A 22,804-nucleotide genomic window follows, 5' to 3' on the forward strand; every position below is an offset into this window, starting at 1 on the left:
ATCTGTCATTGCTCTTCCTTTTTTTTTTCTTTGCTGATATTTATTGCCTTCTGGATTTTGCTGCTTTCACTGCATTCAGTATTATTGCATCTGAGACTGTAACAGTCCCACGCTGACGGGCAGTCTCTGGGAGTTTTAGCTCCATCCCCAGTGCACAGCCTCGTGCGCCTGAGAACTTTCTTTTACTTCCCACCAGTGTCGTCTCATTTCTCTTTGTTGGTATAAACACCGGCCCTGGAGGGACCTGGACCATGACAGTGAAATTCTCTCCACTGGACTGGTCAGATGAGCAGAAGCATCCTGGAGGAACATGATGTGTACAGCTCCTGATCGGCCTGTTTGCTAATATTGTCCCCAAAACAGAGCCCATCAGAAGAGGACAAATTGCCGTGCCACAGCCAGCCCTGCTGTTCAACAAGAAAGGTGTTTTGTGACCTCAGATTATAAATCCATAAAATACAGATCCCTGGGCACGAGAGGTCTGTGAGACAGAGGCAGGAGCTCTCGCGTCCCTGGAGAAGCTCAGGCTGGCTCCATCCTCAGTAAGAGCTATTTCAAAACAAGTATTTCTTCCAGGATGTCACATGGAAAAAGACTGTCAGAAAGCTGTCTAAATGTGTTAACAACACTGTCAGCGGGGGAGAGGAAAGTGTTATCAGAAATAGTTGTTCTTCAAAGCTAAGTAACTCAGTGATTTTATAAGGAGTAAAAGATAAGAGATCACACCACACGCTGAGGGCTGTTGGAATTTTCTTTCCAAGAATGAAGCTGTTTATTTTGTTAAAAAGGGGAAGAGGGGAGAAAGTGAAAACCTAAAATACTTTGACTTTCTTGACTTAGCTTTTGACAAGGCTAAAAATAACTCCAATTGCATTCAGCCTGCACAGCTGCAGCTCAGGATAAGCTACAGCACTGGAAAAGGATTCCCATCCCATTGACCAGGCTTCTTTCTGGCTCCCTCCTGGGGCCATTCCAAAAGTCTTCCAGCGTCATCACCTGGGGATGGGAGGAATGCAGCGCATCTTTGCTCGATGCAGACAGACTTGGGCCCGTTCTGATCAGCATTAGTGGGATTTTGGGTGTTTTCTGGGATCCAGATTTTACCCTGAACAGAGAGGCTGATTTTCCACTACTCACAGTGACATTCTCTGTGTTTTGCAGCTAAACCTCCCCTCACATGCAGTGCCAGCCTCCTTCCCGTGGGCCGGCCCTAGCTCTGGTCTAGATCTAAAGGACAGTTTCATGTGTTTGCTTTGGATTCTCATTTTGAATATTTAAAACTCCCCACCTCAGCAGCACATCAGTGGTCATCAAATAAAATAACATAAAATAACAAGACATGAAGTTGATTCTAATTAGCGTGTTTTCCCATATGCTGATTGACATTCTCCGGGGAGCAATTAGCCTGCTTTAAAGGCAGAAGACAACTGAATGATTATTTAACCTGCCTAGTGACTGATATTTAAAATCCAAGAAGTCAAATGTAATAACGGATGACTCCATCAAAAACTACGTAAAAGTAAATGATAACAGTTGATAGCATTTGATCCTGTCCTGGCTGAGAAGGTATCAACAGTTTGTGCTGAGGCATATCCTACAAGGCTGACTCCCAGACCTGGACCCCATTGCACTAAAGGGGCATACAAACATGGCATAAAAAGAAGGTTTTTCAGGGAAAAACATATATGCAAACAAACTCAACCTGAAGTTGGTAAACCTCGGTGTGTGTTGAACAACACATGGCGTTGCAGTAGGGAGTCTATGGGCTGTATTGACTGGTCAAGGAAACGGCACGGTACCTTCCTGGATAAATTAAGCAGCAAATGCACTCATGAACATCAGGAGGACATTACAAAGCATGGCAGACCTCAGCATGGCCATCTTTTATCTGTCTGCAACACCATGGGAGGTAAAGAAGGAAGGAAGGGGAAGCTGGGACCTTAACAGACAGAGGCAGTACTGGGAGAAGGTCGTTAGCACCAGCTCAAGTGAGCAGCATCCATTAATCTCCAAGACATTTGAAATAACTTCAAAAATAGGGAGGAGGCAGAAACGGTTTAGAGAGAGACAGCAACACTAAAGGACCTGTAGTTTTACTATCTCAGATGAAACTTGTTTATAGCTAGTATATAAAAGTGGAAACTGTTTTGTTGTTGACTTTTTATAGCCCATTGACTTTCTATACTTTGATAAGAGTAAAGTCACAGTGAGGTTACTGTTGCAAGACCCACATGCAATCACTCTCTCTAGGGAGCACAGGGAGAACTGACCAAGTTTGTTTGTTTGAACACTTTGCAGCAGATTGCTCAGCTTTGCATTGCTTCATCTTTCCTGTTGAGGGTTGCAGGGGATGCATGGGGTCCCCCCAGCCTGGCGATCAGCCAGCTGATGTCACATCCCTCATTCTTTCAATAGCACAAGCTGATACTCTCCATTTTGCTCAAATGGAAAAGCTGCAACAATTATTTTCATAATTAGCTGGCTTTTCAAATTAATGCCAGTTATGCTATGTAATCATGATGAAGATTATGTATTAATCAGCTGTTTCAAGCCGGTTATTAGGCTCTTTAAATAATGATCAGAATGAACATCTCTGAAGGAGAGGCGCACAAGCCAAGAGGGACGGCAGCACTCGATCTCCAGGAGCAGGGAGCCGCTACCGAAGGGACAGGGCTGTGCTCAGCACACCCAGCTGCAGTGCAGAGCTGCCGTCAGGCACTCGCTGTCCCCCAGGTTTCTGAGAAAAGAGCAGGCTGTTGCATGTGGTGGCTGCTCTTCAACACCTTAGCAACTGCAGTAGATTTCGCATTGTCCCAATATATTCAGCACCCAGCAGTATAACCAGAAATACATTACTTCTGCCTGTCTGCTTTCTCATTGCCAGGCACTAAATTCAAGGTATTGGGTGGCTGCACAGAAAATTCTTTTCTGTCAAAAAGCCTGTTATATCCAGTTGGATGTCTGGAACATGAATTTATTTGGGACCAGACACCAATAATCCACATACCCAGCCCTTCTATATTCTATCATAATAAGACATGCTCCAAAGCAACCCTGAAAGCTCTGAGCTAGGAGAAAGCTTAATGTCAGCTAGTTGATAATCAATGTAACATGAACCCTGTTATCACTTCAGGATGATGCTAGAAAACAAAAAAACCCCTTGCTAAAATGTTCTGGACAGTAAAGCTTTGAACAGAAAGACAGGGATGAATCTCATGCTCACTTTAGTTTTGTTTATTGTTTCTGCTGTAATATTGTATATGAAGTTTCTCAGCCCTAAGAATCTTAGATTGAGCTACCAGCATGTGCAAACTTTGATATGAAGGAATAATTTTCCATGCACTGGTCAATAACTAAATGTTTTGGCATGATCCAGTGAGAATGAGGCAATTGGGTAATTTTGCTAGGCTCCTGCCTACACTGCTAGGCATTCTAGATTGAAAACCTGGTCAAAAGTGACTTGCTGAAGATCGCATGGGACTGAAACGGGTCTCCAGAATGAGCATTCAGCCTCTTTTTCTTTATTCTTCCCCCTATTACCAAAGTTAGTACTGAAATCAGTACTATTTTTTTCTAAGAGACATGCAATGAACAGGTCAAATGTTTTTGGATGTTTATGAATGTAAATTAATTACCACATTCACTTTACAACTGGGGACACAGATGCACAAAGGCTGCAGGGGAAGAGGATGGAAGTGACTTGTCATGATTCTGGGGAGCAGAAAAGTCAGAGGCCTTCTGCAGCTCCCTTTGCACCCTTGCTGTGAAAATCTCCAAGCATTTGTACTGTGGTTCGCTCAGCCCATGGCTTTGGTCAGGTTACTGGGAGGACGCACAGAGTGTGGCTGTCAACAGAAATGTCAGCTTGGCTCTTGCAAAACTGGCAATCTTGACTAACACCAAATTGCCACAAAAACTATAGATAATGTGTTCTGGCTCCTGGAGGAAGATTCACGCAGTTGCTTGAAAGCTAGGAGGGCTGAGTAGACATCTGTTGTCTATAACAAAACATTTCAGGACTACCTTAAATTGAAGAGGAAGATTTTCCTTCTGCTAATGAACCCAGAGACCATCTGTTACCAATTGCACTTGCTTATCTTGCTCATCCATTAATTATTTTGGTTTACTTTTTAATAAGATAGAGCAAGGTTTATGTGTCTTTCCATGGTTCTGCAAGGGGCACAGGACGGCGCCTACATCTCCGAGACAAGGACATGCAATTACATAATTTACGCCTGCACTGAGTCACTTCAATTAGAGTGGCTGTCAGTGGGGAACTGAGGACAAGACTCACAGATACAGAGCCAAGAAACCCAGCGATACTGTGACATGAGCTTGTTGCCCTTGGGGATGCGTAATGGCATTAACAACTTTTGAACACCGGAAAGCATGCATTCAAGATGTGCATTATTGAGCAGATAAGCTGTAGGGTAGGCAAATTCAGAAGTCTCTGCTGGTCTGAATTGAGAACTTGGATAGCTAAACATGAGGAACAATAAAAGATGAGAAGGGCACTAAAAAAGGCACCAAAAATAGAAAGCAGCAGAGCTGCACTGCCTGCCTCCTGCGTGAGGACTTGGAGCTGGGTGGGCAAGGCGGGGAGGGGTCCAGCGTGGCACGGGAGGGCAGTGCCAGGTTCGTACCGCAGTAACTCCTCAGAGCACAAACCTGGAGCATCTCTGCAGCCGAGCAATAGGCCTGTCTGCACTTCCCAAGGTCTGGTCCTGAAGTTTTATGGGAAGACACTCATCTGTCTCATAAAAATATTCCAAGACTTTAAATTTGTCCCCTATTGCCCTGCAAAGCTGGCATTCTGAACACTGTCATGGACCAGCATATAACAAAACCCCACGTTTTTCATGTCTTTATTTCAGTCCAGGAAATGTCCTGGGAGCAAGGCTTGTTCAGCCTGCAAATGGCACAGCTCTGTCCAAGAGTTTTCTCATCCTTGCTACGTAAGATTTTGAATCAAACTTTATGTGGCTTAATGCTGGTTTTCTCTTGTCTTGCAGGAGGAATCTTTGAGTATGCAGATGGCCCCAATACCCAGGTTATGAGTGCTGAGGAGCAAGCCTTCAGATTTTCTGCCAATATTATTAATAGAAACAGAACTTTGTTGCCTAACACAACACTAACCTATGACATTCAGAGGATACACTTCCACGACAGCTTTGAAGCAACTAAGAAAGGTAAGAGCAGAGCACACTTCTTAGCAACTTTGTGGCCATTTATTCAGCAAAAAAAGAGCACAGTTTCACTTGAGACCCAGCAGCTCATTTTGTCCTGCTCTAGTCAGTGATATAGATGAGAAGTCCTCCAGGAGCTGACCTTCCAGAGGCATTTTAATATAAGGGGAACAACTGTTCTTTTTTCCCTCTGCAGACCTCACAAAACTCCTTTCAGTGTTTGCTTCTAATCCTGAGCGAAGGTCTGTAGGCCATGCCTTTGTTTATTTTACTGTATCCCTGGCAGTTTTAACATCCGTAGCATAGGTATTCTGTTCTCCTCCTAACAGTAATTTTTCATTATCAGATAACAGCAGCCCACTTGAATTACTGAAAGGGAGGGAAGAAATGGGACTATGCAGCAAAGGCTGTGGGGCTGATGACCTGAGAGCTTACTGAGTTTGCTTCTGGTTTTGGGAGAAATGAAACCTGCTGCCTGAGCCCACAGTTATAAGAGGGGCATCCCTGGAGAGAGGGGATATCTGCTCACAGTCGAGTTCACTGACCCCGGCTGTCCCTTTTTAAGACAGTTTTGTCGTGGAGGTTTCCTCTGTGCCAGGCTCCTGGGAGCACGCGGGTTGGCTGCACCAAGCGTTGGGACAGGACCAGAATGTGCAGGACCCGCTCCAGGGACATGTGCGGGTCCGGGGGGGACCCGCATGCCTTCGCTGCTGTCTGCGTTCATGCCCCTCTCGGGCTGGGAGCAGTTGCTTTCCTAAAATCTTTTCATGAAATGTAGCCGTCACAAAGCTCCTGCTGACAGTGCTAAGCATCAGTGTTCAGTTTGGAAGGACCTGCAGAGGCAGCTGAGAAACAATCTGTTCCTGTTCCCCTGAAAAACTTTTCCCTGTTTTCCCCCCTAAACATGCAGCCCCAAATGCTGTTGTTGTAATTTCTCAGTGAAAGCTTAAACAAAGGTATGAAAAGCATTATTTTGCAGGAAAAAAAAATCTATTAAAATTGATGGAAAAACATATTTGTCAGGGCGGTTCTGATCATCTCTGGGTATTCCTTTCACAACTCTGGAGGCTCAGCCATTTCTAACCTGCTGTAGCTGTTATTCCCTCCTCTGGAAACACGTCTGTGCCTCTAACCACTGGTCCAGACCCCCATTTGCCATAATTCCTCCTCTCTCTCTCTGTCTCTCGTCACTGTTGTAATTACCTAATAGCTCTGCTGCTGTTAGTGCCCAGAAGCTTGTCTGTCTGTCCACTGCTCCATGGTCCAGGTCAGAAAGAAGCTGTTTGTGCCCCCACAGCTACCCCAATGCAGAGGTGCCCCGTACCCTACTGACAGCATCCCTCCCTTCCCTTCCTTTTCCAGCCTGTGACCAGCTCGCTCTGGGGGTCGTAGCAATATTTGGACCTTCCCAAGGCTCCTGTACCAATGCCGTCCAGTCTATTTGCAATGCCCTGGAAGTCCCCCACATACAGCTTCGATGGAAGCATCACCCTTTGGATAACAAGGACACTTTCTATGTCAACCTGTATCCTGACTATGCTTCCCTTAGCCATGCCATTCTGGACCTTGTGCAGTATTTGAAATGGAGGTCAGCCACTGTGGTTTACGATGACAGTACAGGTAGGTAAAGGAGGGGCTTTAAAGGAGGAATCCAGGAGATTTTTTTGTTGTGGGTCTCATTTAGGAACTTTTCTAATGAACCCTTTTAGGAGCAAAATGCCCCCCCCATGCAGTGATCAGTGCATGGGGACACACCAGTTCCCCAGCGTTCAGGCGAGCGCTGTGGAAGGCCCTGGGATCCTTTCTGAAGCATTTAATTCACAAAGTGCTTAGAAATCGGGTAACCCTGAGCACCACCCTGGCTGACAAAGGGTCAAGGGAGGATTAATTGTCCGCTGGTGTGCTCTGGCTCAGCACGGCTGTATTTGGCACACTGGTGCCCATCTACACAAGCAAAGACCTTGGTCTGCGGCTGCCATTGAGGATGCAGTTTCCCAGCTAAAAGCAAAAGCAGTTCTGGGAAGTTTTTTGTTTTTCTGGCTAATTCTCTAAAACATAGCTGACAAAGTTTTTCACATAAAGCAAGTTGTTGACGGTTAAACAAAGCAAAGCACTGCACAGCACTATAGATAAAACCCCCCAAAAACAAAAGACACATTGGATAGCCTGTCCAACCTAATTCCACTAAACCAAATGGTTTCTTTAGGGGAGGGCTGATGAGAACACAGTTTGACATTCCTGTTTTGCAAATGTGGGTCACAGTATGTTCCCTTCGTTGTGTATTCTAATGTATTTCTTCCACTATGCAGAGGGACATGCCTCTCTTTTCCTCCTTGCAATAGGCATCTGCTGAATTTTTTCTTGCAACATTAGATACCAATAATTCCTGCTCAGCTGCATTCAGCATGGCTTTGTACCTTCTGCCTAAATAAGAACTGAATTCTAAGGGTAGTAAGAAAGTTACAAGCCGTCATTAAGTGACTGTTATGAACGATACGATTCATAAATCTAAGCGCGTATTCATTTTTTTCTTTTGCTGTTGTGCACGGTAAATACTGCAGATTTTAATTTGTTATGTAGCTGATTATCACGTTCTGTCCTTTCTCAAGGGCTTATTTGTTTAAGAAAAAATGTTGTGATCCCAGAGATGTCAAAGGTTAGGACCAATCTGCTATTCTCCTCTTCCTACCTAGTGCAGGGACCCCAGCTCTACCATAGCTGGATGCAGGGGCAGCAGGGAAACACCAGGAAAGGCCATTCTGCCTTAGAACAACTGCTCTGGAGATATCTGGGGGTTTAATGATTGACACATGACACCTTGGCTTTAGCAGTGGCCATTTGAGGGAGGGAGGAAGGTCTTGACTGCATTCCATAAAGTGATATAGGAAGAAATAACTTGCTGTGATACCCAGCCTGCAGGGCAAAGGCAGGCTTCCCTGTAACACTGTGGGTTTGTCTTTGTGCAATGCTTGAAGGCCTTATACGGCTGCAAGAGCTCATCATGGCCCCATCAAGGTACAATATCCGGCTGAAAATCCGCCAGCTCCCGCTGGATACCGACGATGCCCGGCCGCTGCTGAAGGAGATGAAGCGGGGCAGGGAATTCCGCATCATCTTTGACTGCAGCCACCTGATGGCAGCTCAGATCCTCAAGCAGGTGAGTGGGGGGGCGATGGGGGGCAAAGCAGAAGTGGCCACCGAGGGACTCCTGCATCCAGGGTGGCCGTACCGCAGGGAGAGCCCCGCAGATAGGGCTGCAGACCTGCAGCTTTCCCTCTGTCCCCAGCTGCACCAAAAGCTACAGCATGTAGGTTCTTCAGGGATACTATTGCGCTTCTACAGAAAATGCAGTTGCGCTGAAAAACTGGAAGTATCAAAAAATGACCATCGATAAGAACGAACAAACGTTACGGGAGCAGAAAGGGCCAAGCAGCTGTGTCGAATGCAGCGACCGGGCTGTTGTCCCGCTCACCCCTGTGGCTGCGCAGCCCCAGCCCCCTGCCCTCCACCCGCAGCCGTCTGGAGCAGCGTTCGCTCCTCTCCCAGCCCGGGCATCGGGCAGGACCGTGCCCTGGGCCACTTCTGTCACTCTTCATTTAGCCCTGAACGAGCTTTTCACGCTTGCCGATTTTAAATATCTTCTTTCCCTTCTGCGTTGCTTCATGCCCCCAGGTTTGTGAATACATGCCCAGACAGAGGGGCAGGGTATAAAACGCGTCGTTTTGGTTAGCTGTTTTCCGAGTTGTGCACGCAGTTCTGCGCCTCGCTGCAAGCAGCCAGGACTGGGCCAGCCAGGGAGGGATGGCATCCTCTGTCCCTTCATGAGCACCATGTGCAATTCTTGGACTTTAAGCCAGATGTCAGTGATTTTCCATTCATTTGGTCTCTCTCCTTTCTCCCCGAGTTCCTCCACTGGCATTTTTCGCAGACCAGAAGGTTTGCTGCTCACTGCAGCTCCTCCTCATTTCAAGTGCCTTTAGGTTTCAGGGTCAATATAAGGCAGAGGAAAATGCTCTCACAAAGAATTCTAAAAACTAGCCGGTGGAAGTGTTGCTCATATCAGCCCAGCAAGACACTACCACATAGATTAAATAAATCCCCTGAAGGGCTGAGAAAGCAAGCACATGGAAAGAGACTTCTCTTGCAGCCTGCTTGATGCAAAATGAAGGGAAGTGCTCAGAGAAATCAGAAAGCCTGGGAGGGATTATTAAAGAAAGCAATATAAGGGACTCATTGTCTCCTGCCTATTATTTTAACATGCTGGCTGTGTTTGGTGCTGTTCACTTATTATGCAGTTTATTATAGTTTATTGTGCCATCTGCTCTGCTCATCACTGTGAGTGCAGAGTGAGGAAGATGGAGGAGAGGGGGGACGAGGGGGAAAGAAGTCTTTCTAAGTCCTTCTGGCTGGTTTTGTGTGTGTGTTGTTTTTTTTCAGGGACACAAAGCCATGGATTTCAGCTTAGCAATATTATGTAGTGTATTTTTACTCAGGAAAAATCTGTTAAATATTTTCAGAGTTTGGGAAGGTGCACAAACCCAAACCACATCCTGACTGGCCTCTGCACACTTGTACACTCCAGTGTATAACACTGGGGAGGCTCTGAGCAGTGTGCACCATGACCCTCGTGTCTCTCCCACTGTTGGCACTCACATTTGCTGAAGAATTAGGAAGCTCAGAAACCTCATCTTTTCCTTACTTTTCTACCCGTATCAAGAAATGCACGTCTAGGGGTGCCACCTCCACTTGTGAAACAGCTTTTTTATTTTCCATAGGATGGGATAGAAAAACAGGCTTCCCGACCCCTACTCTACACTACCTTCCTCATGCTCTGCTTTGCACATTCACCAAAAGTACGAGCTGGGTAAAGCCAGAACTGTCTCGTGGAAGAGCGGAGTCTGCTTTTGCCTTCCAGTGTTAGAAGAACAACACACAGAAAAAAAACTGAACTGCAAAAAAAAGTCATGAAAGAATGGCTCAGCCTTCTGTTTGTCCCAGAAACAATAACGTTCATATATTATTGCTATTATTTGCCTTTTGTAATGTTTTGGTAACTACACCAGTCACCTTTGCATATGTTTGGCCTCTGGCGTTTGCTCTGACCAGACAAGGTCCCTGGAGCCTCTTGGCTGCACTGCCCGCCCCACTGCAGCACCGATGGATGGCAAAAAGGTTCTCTCAAGATGTGTGCTAAAATTTCCACCTCTTGGTACTGATTTTAACTGTGCATCATTAGGTAACATGGAATGGTTTGAGCAACTCCAGCCTACAATTGCTAAGGTAGCTCTGACTAAGCACACACAATCATGCCAGTCCAGGTCTTGCTCCCAACTCATTTAAGGTAACATGCTCCCACAGCACACGAGTAGCAAGGCACTTCACTGATAATCTGGGCAGTATTTTTAAACTGGAGTAGTAAAAAATCCCCATGGAATAACAACACAAGAGCTGGCACAAGGATGTACAGATGACATTGCTACATGCTGCTCCAGTCTGGGTTCCTTCGAGTGACTGAGACATCAAACCATTCATTATTCTACCCTCTTGGACAAACAAATCATTGTAGAAACCTATCACAGAGCTAGGCCTGCTTGTGAGGCCTTCCCATCCTGCCCCAGCTCCTCTGGCCTCACTCATTTTTGGTCACTTGTTAATGCTTTACATCTGTTCTCTGGCTTCCCAGCTTCTCTCTTCTCCTTGGCAGCTGTCTCTGAACAGTTGCTGCACTCTGCGGCGCACAGATGTGCCTGTCTTAACTTTAATGGAGCTCCCGTTCTCATCCTGGCGATTGCCTGTAGCTTATCCACCAGGTTTATCATTTATTCATTTTCCCACAAACCCAGATGTATCCTGCACACAGGCTGCCAGTACTGGAAAGCTGGAGCTTGCTTCTTACAGCGGGTCTGGACTCTTCATCTACCACTGAAATGATCCAGCTGTAGAATCTGAACAGGAATCTCATGATTCACTCTCGATTGGTTTCACATCATCTAACTGATGCTTCACATACTGAGGCATCGTTCTCTGCTCCAGCTCTTGGCACCCGGGTGTGCAGGTCAGGAGAGAGCTGTGGCACAGCCCTGCAGATCCACCGACCGGGCAGGGAGGAGGGGGACGGGACGGTGCACTGCCGCACAGAGACGGCTGCCGGGCTTTCTACAAGGTGTTTCCAGGCCAGGAAACCTGGGGTAAAGTCACACTCCAGAGTTACAATATTTAGGCTTGTAATCTAGGTCCTTTCCCTTTCCCTTGTTCTTTGACATCTCACTTCTTTTCAAACTGTCACTGCCTTCCTCAAAGGAAATTCTGCCCTAGTAATTTTAGCAAAAAACAAGGGAAGCGAATGTTTCCTGGAGGGACTTGAAGTTACTTTCCCATCCGTGGAGATTTTAAAGTGCTCTTGCATGTGTTTTCTCCAGAAAACATGCTCACAGAGTCAGCATCACAGTTAAAACCACAGGTATCTCTTTCCTTTAGCCACCCACCAACTCCAGGGTGACTCTTCTCGTAGACAGAAATGCGTTCCCCTCGTGTTGTGTAGGGCCTGGACAAGGTCATCCAGGCAAGCTGCCTTCAGCCCACAGCCGTTTTCTGACAAACCTCACAGAACAGCATGTTCTCTCCACTGCTCAGTTATGCAAATCCCAGCAATCTGCACGAACCGTCCTTCGTGTCGGGGCTGGCACACCTAGAGCCTGGGCTCGCCAAGAGCCCTTGGGTCCAGACCACAATCTCCAAGGGCTGAGGGACAGGAGATGTCCTCGCTTCCCATCCCTGTGCCTCTACTTTCACTGACCCGTTTCTAAACCCGGCACTATGTTAGAATCTGGCTGTTGCACGCAGGAAGGAGGGACTCGCAGACAAGAGCTCCAGGTACACATTATACAAACCGACACTGAAGGGGAGGGGATGCAGAGCACCAGAAATACACGTGTAAGGAACAGAAAGCCTTTTCCTTGGCGTCTTAGCCAGTACGTGGACTTGTAACCATAAGAATAGGCTGCTTTGTGGTCATTCTGCACAGGTTTATGCGAGGTTGCTTGTTGTTTGGTATCTGAGAAGGAAAGGCAACCTTCTGTCTCCCAGCTGTGCCGACAAAAGCAAGCCTGCATCCCTGGAAGATTTTGCACCGTGCGTGACCCATGAGCACGGCAGCGTGCCGCAGTCGGTGTCCTGGCCGTCTGTTGCACAGCAACACCCAGAAATGCCACCGGCCTCTGCAGGAGCTGGACACTGAGGCTTTGACACCATTTCAGAAAGGTTCGAGGACCACATTTCAGCTCGCTTAAGTACATGCCTCTTGCTGGCTAAGCACATGCTTAACTGCTTCACGGGACTGATCCAGAAGCCAGCTTCTGTGTTTCTGGGTCTGCCTCCTACCACATCTACCAGATCAGCTCTTTAGAGGTTTATGTTGCATGACTGTTGTTATATTCTTGTATCCACTCCTACTAACCTCCTTTCCCTACTCTCCTCAAGGCCATGGCAATGGGAATGATGACAGAATACTACCACTTCATCTTCACCACTCTGGTAAAGTATCTAATCTGTGCAAACACCTTTTACACTCACTGCTGAGATGGAATGGAAAGGGAGGAGGTCGTCTAAGCGGCAGGAGAGCGGGCTGGGTGTCCTGTCCTGGGCGTGCATTGCACGGCTGCAGGATACTAAAGCAGTGGGGTGTGAAAAGAGAGGGGAAGGGAGGTCTGGTACCCTAACAGAAGGGGCGACCAGGGCTAGACTGAGCTTCAGGTTAGAATCAGACCACAATGATTTGGTTGTAACATCTCTGCAGCAACCGCGGCATCGCCCAGGTGCTCATTCTGAGAGACGTCAGTCTTTTCTCTCACTGCTTTTGGACTGGCTCACTCCTCTGGAGCTGTTCCGGCTTTGCACAGATGTAGGTTCTGGTTTTATTTCCCCTCCCAGTCATTTTGATTTCAGTGCAGCTACCCACGCACTGAAAGATGAGCATATGTGTGAATTTGTGAGGTTGTAGTCCCACAGACAGGATTTGATGGGACCAAGTTTCAGCCAGAACTGTGTTTCTGTGTGTTCATCTAGGTCTCCCTTAAGAGCCAGGAGCAGCCCTGCTGTGGTCAATAGTTCAGTACTGCAGGTTTATTTTGCATGAGAAGAACTCAGCTTGAAATTAACTCCACTGTCATTAAACACGGGCCAGTTCTTCTCTGACTCCAGGAGGCATTTTGGTTTGGGTTTTTTGGCATGCCACTTTTGTTTCCATTTAGGATGCTATTGTCTAGTATACTGTTGAATTTTGTGTGATTTTGAAAATCTGATTTATCTTTTTTCCTTTAGGAAAGAAACAGACTAAACTAACCCTTAAAAACTGCAAAATTTATTTTTCAAATGCAAAAGACATTTTAATTACCCCTGCTGCCATTATCTATTCCAGGCAGCTTTAAGCATTTCCCAGATAACCTCCTATTAATCAGCCCCAGCTGAGCCTAGAGTACATTTCATGTGTAGGTACAGCCTGGAGGTGGGAGAAGAAGAATTATAATAAATTAATAGATAAGCAATCACAATTAATGCCACTTTCCTGAAATAACAGTTATATCATGGGAAAGATATTTTAATCTGTCATTCCTTAAGGCAATGTTTTCCTAGCTTGCAATGCATGTGCTTCAGCTTCTACAGTACTAGACCCATGGGGTGCTAATGAATTAGTCTATTATGTTATACTGAATGTTTCTAAAAGGTCCCTAGTCAATACTGAGTACAGTGTATCAACACTTGGCGTGAAATGCTTCAACATTTTGCTAGGCAGCAAGACTACAGTTCACTGACTTCTGCATGAAGAGCCCCATCAGCCTTTTCTACCAGAGGAGGAGGAACTCTTCTGAGCCTTTGTCTAATGCACGCACAACATTTACATCCCGCGAAGTCCCGAGCAGTGACAACCCCCTTAAACTCAACTCAACACTTCTAGGAATTTCTCAGCAGCTTGTAAAAATGAGTCCTTGCAAACACAGAAGCTTCCTCACTGCCTGCTGTCACTTCTGGGGTTGTTTAGCCCAGAGAAAAGGAGGCTCAGGGGAGACCTTATTACTCTCTACAACTACCTGAAAGGAGGTTGTAGCGAGGGGAGGGGGGGGCAGTCTCTTTTCCCAGGTATCAAGCGATAGGATGAGAGGAAACGGCTTCAAGTTGCGCCAGGGGAGGTTTAGATTGGATAGCAGGAAAAATTTCTTCACCGAAAGGGTTGTCAAGTATTGGAACAGGCTGTCCAGGGAAGTGGTTGAGTCACCATCCCTGGAGGTATTTAAAAGACGCGTAGCTGTGGTGCTTAGGGACGTGGTTTAGCGATGGACTTGGCAGTGCTAGGTTAACGGTTGGACTCGATGATCTTAAAGGTCTTTTCCAACCTAAATGATTCTATGATTCTGCTGCTTACAGCAGTTACAGACAGGCAGAAGCAGGAATCTCTTCCCATCCTTTGAGTCAACATAAACAAAAATTCCACACCCAACCTGCCTTCTCCCAATTAGGCACTAAACCAGACTAGTCCAGTTTTCCACTGGTGTTGATGATCAGGAACTCTTGTTAAACTCAGTGTACCTGAGGCTGACGACATGACACAAATGTACTCATGACTGAGTACGTGGCAGTTTATTATTCAAACAGCACTGTACGTGCATGCCTCCCATTACGGCCATGGCCACTCCTCCCAGTGACAGCTGCCCGAGCAAATCCGTGCCCAGACAGGGATCCTCGGTGATCCGTGGCAGGCATGCTATCCATGAGCTGTTTTGCACAATAGCAGACGGAGGATGCCCTTCCTGGACACCTGCCTTTGCAGCTTCCTACTGTGGATGCTAGATGTGGTGAGGATTAGACCTCAGCATTGCCGCCTACGACTGATGAACCAAAGCTGGGGATTTTAACAGGGGAGGTGGGAGAGCGTGGGTAAGAAAGGGGAAGAGCCACACAGAAACACTGAGAATAAAATTTCCTTAAAGGTAGTAGGACGGAGGGGAGAATTAATCTGCAGTACAGAAAATAATGAGCGAAAGGGAATGTAGATGAGGTGGAAAACAGACCCAGATGTTTCGATTTGTGGCTGTGCAGGAGCAGAAAATCCAGAAGAAACTCTTATGGCAATTCCCCCCACACCTCTGCACGTTCTGACACTCAGCTTGTATTCTTAATTATCCTCTAATTCCAGGAAATGATAAATCAGGTTGCAGCTGAGATTTAACCTGGAACCAAGAAAGGATCTGATGGGAGGTTGGCTTCTATAGGAACTTGGTGAGATGAAGGGCCAAGGGAGAGCAGCAGGATGGGGAGGGCACCCAAAATATCAGTAGAATCTGAAGGGTGGCCAGGGCTGGCGGCCTGACAGCTGCGCGATGGAGACCATGAGGTCTGGAGCTCAGTGGATCAGATTTGTCACATACAGTCACGTTCTGAGGAGGAAATTATCTGCTTTTGCAACCAAAAGTTATTTCCCCACAACAATTTCCAGAATACAAACCAAAGTGTCTGACAAAAAGTTACGAACCTGGAAGAAGTAAATCTATTCCAGTGGGTCAGGCACAAGACCACTGTACACCCTCATATCCAGATGATATAAGCATCTGTCTGAGGTTAAACAACTGTATTTGCCCTTAGTAAGTCATTTGAAAGTCAACATTATGGCCTAGTTTTCACAATGCCCTTTAACAAAACATGGAGGTTGGTACTTGCGATTTTTCAGGGAAAAAAAAACAAACAACAAACAACAAAGACCCTGAACTCTGTTGTGGGTGTGATTAATGACTCGGTCCCTGGCTGCACCTGCAGATTAAAACATGGCATCCATCAGCAGTATGCCTTGGGGGTGCAAAGTCAGAGGCCAGTGCTTAAGGAAAAGATCAAACCCCCAAAGCTTATTAAAGCAAAACAGCTGTAAGAATTCCTTGCTCTCCCACTGAGAATGAAGTCTCAGTTGCTGGCAAGTGCTGATTTTGTTATGCTTTGCTTAGGGCAGTATGTTTTAGGGCCAGTGCTTTTCCAGCTCCCCAATGCACACCATGTCTGAGTGAACCCACAGCGTGGCTGTGTCCTACCAGTATAGCTACATTATACAAAACAGCAACAGCCACGTAATCTCATGCTGTATTTAAACTCTTTTTTATAATCCCTTGTGAGAGCAACGAACACTGTTCCCATATTCCCCCTCCACCCTCTATCACAGAAGACAGTGCTGTTGCCTTTCCACCTCCCCGCATTTTTACTACCATTAAACACTTGCAGAAATTGTTCAGGATAAACTCTGATTAAATATGTCCCGTGCAACAAATGATTCCCATTAACAAAGCCCCCTCCCGACTGCCATTCTCCTCTACATCCAGTCACGATCCCCCTCGGGTCAGCTGCCCCGGGTTTTTGTGAGCAGATCAGCTGTGGTACGCTCCTGCCGTGCTGCCTAACCCCAAACTACTCAGACTAGTTACTGAACACTGAAGTCAATCCCTGAATGGAACTTAATATTTCGATGTGCGGCGGAGCCAAGAGATGCATTAAAGAAGTGCACTGGCAGAGGCCTCCAAATGCCCCTCGCTCACTGCCTGCCAAGTGATGCTTGTGGGCTGGCTGCCAGCAGAGCTGAGGACTGCCTGGCTGTGGGTTTTTTAATTCGTATAAAGGGCACTCTCATTCATTTGCAGACTGTGTAGGCTGGTCGTAATGTCAAGAAATGCGTCTTAGTTCCTCTTTGATAGCCGTCTGCAAATTGGCGTTCTGCATTCAGAGTTACTCTGTCATCTGCAGCACCCCGTGGGCTTCGGCACTCACAGCAAATCCTCCATGGAAAGGCCCCAGGGAGCTCTGGATACAGGAATTCTGCCTTGTCCCCTCCCCCTTGGTCGCAAGCCTCTTTTTTCACCGTTGCAGATAGTGATTCTGGTTTTCTCCCCACAATTCACTTGCCTCTTTTATACAGAGTGAGCTCTTTGGCAGGAGTTTCCCTCTGCTGTGCGTGGGTGAACCTGCACATATGACACCCGAATGCCACTAACACCTACGAGTCTCTGCAAGCAGACACTGATGGCAACAGACAGTACGATCCACCAAATTCATGAGGGCATCATCCCACCTCCCGCCTTCTGCGGGCTCTGCCTTCTCACTTCAAACACAGACATGAATCGTTGCAGAAAAGACAAACAAAACAAAGCTAAACAAAATGTTTAAACTGGTTTCTCTCTTTTAAGGATCTTTATGCATTAGACCTAGAACCATACCGCTACTCTGGAGTGAACCTGACCGGTTTCCGGATCCTCAACGTGGAGAACCCGCACGTGTCCTCCATCATTGAGAAGTGGTCCATGGAGCGGCTGCAGTCCACGCCCAAGGCAGAGCTGGGACTGCTCGATGGCGTGATGATGGTATGAGAAGTTTAAACAAAGCACGGGTGAAGTCTGGGTAGCAGACCAGAGTGGCAGGGAAGTCAGGAACAGTCATTAAGGCCTAAATGTTATTTTTATTGGTGCTTGTACTAGTAACAACTCATCCCAGGTATCTTCCCCAAGGTAGTTACTTGCATTCTGTAACAACTGTCCCTCAAATGCAGTGAGTTTGGCTGGTGAATCCCCTGCAGCCCACCGCTGTGTTAACGCTCTCCTTTTGCAAGCCCAGCTTGCCAACAGATTTGCCAATTTTGAGAGACTCTGCTCCTCCCCTCCCTTCTTGCCAGTAAAAAGCTGCCCCCAGGACTGGCAAAATTCAAAGCTTTCAGTTCCAGAAAGGGCTGAGCACGGTGGGGAAGTGCCCTGGCTATTTCGTGCTGGGAACAAGAAGAGAGGGAGCTGCAATCAGCTGGGTATTGTGCCCCTTGTTCAGGCACAGCAGGATTTCTCCGTGCTTGCCTGACGTCCCGATGCAACGCGCGCTTGCTGCCCTGGAAAGGGATGGGCTGCGTGCGCCCCAGACCCCGGAGCACCCAGGAAAGGGCACCCTCTCTCTTCGGTTGCTCTCCCCAAGTCCTGTTTCAGCTCAGGGCAGGACGATCGCCTCCCACGTCCCTCCGGCCAGCCCTGGGAGCAGCAACGGGGAGCAGAAACGCTCCCGTCCCACCAGAGGAGCCGGGTAGCCGGGGCTTCTCCCACAGGGGCTTGCAGGGCTCCAGCTGCCATCGTCTCCCCACAGAGTCCCCAAGAGCAGCCGAACGCCCAGCTCCCGGGGCTGGAGCACAGCACACGGCTGGACTGGGCCAGGCAGTTCGCTGAGATTGATGCGGGGAGAAAGAGCCAAAGCTATACTCAGAGATGGGCTTTGCTGCAGCTTTGATGACTCCTTTTAGGGTCTGATGGCAGCTCTGCTCCGCTGAGTTACTGCTTGGAAGGTACAGCACCTGCTCGCCCATCTGTCTTCCCTGCGAGGCTGTCTCTGACCCCCGTAATTGCTGACTGGCTCCCTCCTTCCCTCTCCCTTTAGACCTGCCAGAACCAACCCCACAAGTGGCAAAGCCTCCCAGACTTTCACCTTGAAAGGGCTCCTCGTATCCCTCCTGTTCTTTTTTTTTCTTAGAGGAGAGCCCCACCATTCTCCTTTAGCCTTGTACGTTCATGCAGCACTGCCCACAACTGCAGCGTCACATTGCCTGCAACGGTGCTGGGCTCCCCCCGCTGCCGCTGGCTCCTCTCCCGTTCCCTGTCTGTTTGCTTCTTCAGAGGGGATCCTGCCTTTTATTTGTGTTTGTCTGGTGTCTGTCCCAGTGGGGCCCTGATCTCAGCTGGGCATTACAGTATGTAATTCACCATGAAATTGCTTGGACATATTCTTGTACTCACTCTCCTCTAGCCCCAAACTTAGAAAACCTGTCCCTGCTGCTGTACATACAAGCCCGTGGGATGCAGGTCGGGTGCCTGCTCTTCATGCTCGGGTGCTGTGGGAAGGGAAGGTCACGGGGACGGCTGCCAACGTTGAGGATTTTCTCTGTGGCCATGTCCTGTTAGATATTTGCCCAGTTATTTGCTGTATTATTTTGTTTTATTGTGTTTTATTACGCTGCTGCTACGCTCACATCTGTTTTGTACCTTTGTGAAGCCAGCAAATAATGTATTTTCACTAGGAGGACTTACCATATCAGAGTGAAAAATAAATCCAATTCTCTTGATCAGTGTTTGGAGGTGAGATGGGGCATCTCAAATTGAATCTAAAACCATCACATTATATGGAAGAAAAAAAGTTCCCCCTAGTTCAAATCACTGAAACGTAGGAAGATGTTATAAATCTGTGAGGTCCTGATTTCGGTGACAGTTTGGGTCATTTTGGAAAATTCCATGCCCACGGACAAGCTATTTAACTTCTCTGTTTCTTATTTCCCCATGTATAAAATAGTGTGGATAATATGTTCTCATATGGGTTTTTTTTACACTCAGACAAAACAGACTAAAGAAGAAAATTCTGCTACTCTCTTCTACATTTAGAAATTGCTAGCTTCCTTGTGTGACAATACAGTAGTAAATGCACTAGAAATAACCAGAACAGATACACACAGACAAATGACATTTTCACAATCTCTGATTTTAAGACAGAACTATATCTTGTAGTCTAAAGAGCCATGTAACAGAAAAACATGCTCATGAGGCTTTGTCATGTGCAGAGCTACGTGTTCTGAGGACGTGCTTTGCATGACAGGTCAGCTTAGAGGTTTATACAAGTCATTGTGTTAAAGCATACGCATTTATAGCAATGTCTTGAGATCCCAGTGAATGTCTTGAGAGCCCAGCCCTGACCTCGGAGCGCTGTTTGCAGGGTTGGACTGCAACCCAGGAGGTGGGATGGTCGGCAGTGGACCAGGGTAGAGGAACCCTCAGGTCCCCCAGGTGTTGGGCAGGGGTTAACGCAGAGGGGGTTCTTGCAGCTTCTCCTGCGACACTTTACGGATCCCCCACTGCTTTGCTGTCTGAATGCTTCCTTGCTCTGGAACCGCTATCGACACAAATGCTGTTCCCCTTTACTTTAGACAGACGCTGCCCTGTTGTACGATGCGGTGCACGTGGTCTCCGTCTGCTACCAGCGCGCCCCTCAGATGACCGTGAACTCCCTGCAGTGCCATCGGCACAAAGCCTGGAGGTTTGGTGGCCGCTTCATGAATTTTATAAAAGAGGTAAAAGCATGATTTGCAACCATAATTGCTTCCCACTAACGCAAAACTTCCCCGGCAGGAGCAGTGCAGCTGCTCAGCGCGCAGGTACGGAGGCACGTGGCAGGGAGGCTTGGCAGGTATAGGGTTATAAAAAATCCCCCCGCCTGGGCAGGTACAACTGGATGGAAGCACAGATATACACCAGGCTGCTGAGTGCAGCCAGAAAGGAAAAATCCTGTCTTTGCCTTCAAAATAACATCCGTGCAGCCACGCCGCAACATCCAAAACAAGCTGAAATCTCCCATGCTGTCACTGAGACTTGCCCTGGCCTCTTCTTGCGTCAAGAGCTGCTGGACCACTCTCTCTCCGAGGCCATTTCTTAGCAGAGGAATAGCCATTTGCCTTTTACAGGAACATTTGCTTGGGGTCCACAAAGGGCATTCAGTGCTGCTAAATCCCAGTGGCAAAGCTGGCAGCGCTGTGCATCTCTGCCTGCGTGCTGATGAACGGCTTTGGCAGACCGGTGGATTTAGCAAGTAGGGAGCCCGGGGAGTGAGGAGGCAGCTTCATTCTCTGTTTTCAGTCATTATGATTTCTTTCTGTTCAGCCCACGTAATTGTTTGTTTGCATCTGGCTTAAGCACGCAAGCAGACTCAAAGCACGGGTGTTTTATGAGCAGTGAGCTCACCAAGGGAGCGCAGCACAGGGAAGCTGCAGTGAGGGGTGGTCGGCCCTCACAGAAGAGCCCCCGTGCAGGCACCCCTGCACTCACACCCTGGGTTTTGCCTGTCTGCAAAAAGGAGCCCTCACACGAGAAAAAAATGAAAGCAGAGCTGCCAGGAGGTACTGCACACCCTACCAGATACATCTTTGTGATAAAGCCCCCTTATTTACCCTGAGGCCTTTTTAAACTTCTACGCCTGTGGCTCTTCACATGGGAAGTTATGAAACTGGCTGCATATCAGATGCATGATTGGGCCACATTTAAAAGGCTGGGTACAAAATCCCCTGAAGTTTTAAAACAGAAGAGTAGAAGTACGTTGTTAACCGTTACTACGATTTGTGCTGCAAATCACCTACAGACCCCAGCGGACCCTGAACACATAAGTGCAGTGAGAGCGTGCCCACCCCAGGTGCTGCCGGAGCTGCACGAGCGCACAGGTGTAGGGGAGGAAAAAGGAAGAATGATTCCCATTGCAGAGAGAGAATGAACTTTTTTCTTAATAGGCACTGAAGATGGTCCCTCTCCTCTCTCTGCCTCTCTCTCTCCTTTTTCGTGTTTTGTTCCCTTCTGCAGAAACCTGCTCCAGCTGGCTGCCAAAAGAGAGTGTAAATAATTTGTTTGGTTGGCTCCTTTTGCAAATTACCCTGAGCCTCACACTCCAGTGCCTGCTTGTTGTTTCCCTTTCTGGCACCGCGTCAGCTCGTTGCGGGGATAAGCTTCCTCCCCATTGCAATCAGAACACACAGTAATTGCTCTCTCTAAACTCCTGTAAAGACAAAGCAGCGCGCAGAGGGATGCCTCGCTGCAGACACCCGCTCCCCCGGCCCTGGGCTCCCCACAGATACCGGCACCGCTCGCTCTTCGTGCACGCACGGGCCGTGGTCCTCACCGTACCGGGTCGATGGAGAGTTGTGCATCGAAGCCCTGCTTGGTCCCATTTGCTGAGGTGCAAAGGGGCCGGGATGGGGCCGTCAGGGCTCCCCAGGAATTGGGGGGACAGGGCCACGCGTGGGGGCAGGAGGCAAGAGGACACGCTCCTCTGCAGCCACTGCCAGCCCGGAGGCCAGGACAGCGGGTGCTCGGAGTTTGCTTTGCAGAGACAAGGCTGACCCGAGAGGGATCAGAGCCCACTGGGGGCCGTGGCGACGCCACGCACCCCCAGCCCGGTCCCCGGAGCCGTGCAGCCCGTGGGTGCTCTCGCTCCAGCCCTGCAGGAGCTGTGTGGCTCAGCACACAGCTTGTGTTTGCTTGGGTATGTTAAACGCTCCGTGTTTTTCCTGGCTCCCGGGGGGCTCCGCAGGCTGCGCGTCCCACAGGCAAACCACCTGCAGGCCAAAATGAGCAAACTGAGCGCAGCCTTCCCCAAAACTCAAGGGTGGCGAGGCTGGGAGGAGGCTGTCATTATTCCTTGGGAATTAATGAGGAAGAGCCGGAGGAGCATATTTACTGGGAAATATGCCAGTCATTCCCCCCTGAGAATACATTATGCCACCTTCATCACACTGGGATATTTCAAGCTCTCCCACCCATAAAGGAAACACATTCATCAGCGAGGAACGCACACTGAACTGCTCAGAGGAAGGAGCCCGAGTCTCAGCTCTCCACTGCTGAGATGCGATTGTAAAGCAGAAAACCATGTCAGCAGCCCGGCGCTCTTACGGGAGCATCCTCCGTAGGACAGATGCTTATAGTACATCCTAGCACTGTCCCTGGGCAAAGCAGGCATCATATACCATGCTGTCCCTTAGCACCTGCTCTGCCAGCACAGCTAGCATCTGGTATTTGGGGGTCTCTCACCTC

At 48.0% G+C, this 22,804-nt stretch overlaps 1 protein-coding gene across 2 annotated transcripts in view; it reads left to right on the forward strand.

Moving 5' to 3' along the window:
* GRIK3 (glutamate ionotropic receptor kainate type subunit 3) overlaps positions 1-22,804 on the forward strand; it is a 123,610-nt gene that overhangs the window by 61,448 nt on the left and 39,358 nt on the right. For both annotated transcript variants that reach the window (XM_069802860.1, XM_069802859.1), the window contains exons 2-7: positions 5,013-5,189; positions 6,549-6,806; positions 8,162-8,343; positions 12,666-12,719; positions 17,402-17,575; positions 20,158-20,301. In XM_069802860.1, the coding sequence (XP_069658961.1) occupies positions 5,013-5,189; positions 6,549-6,806; positions 8,162-8,343; positions 12,666-12,719; positions 17,402-17,575; positions 20,158-20,301 (989 nt within the window). The remainder of the gene's footprint in view (positions 1-5,012; positions 5,190-6,548; positions 6,807-8,161; positions 8,344-12,665; positions 12,720-17,401; positions 17,576-20,157; positions 20,302-22,804) is intronic.

This window comes from Haliaeetus albicilla, chromosome 16 (genome assembly GCF_947461875.1).
Source record: "Haliaeetus albicilla chromosome 16, bHalAlb1.1, whole genome shotgun sequence".
NCBI classification, from domain to species: Eukaryota; Metazoa; Chordata; class Aves; order Accipitriformes; family Accipitridae; genus Haliaeetus; species Haliaeetus albicilla.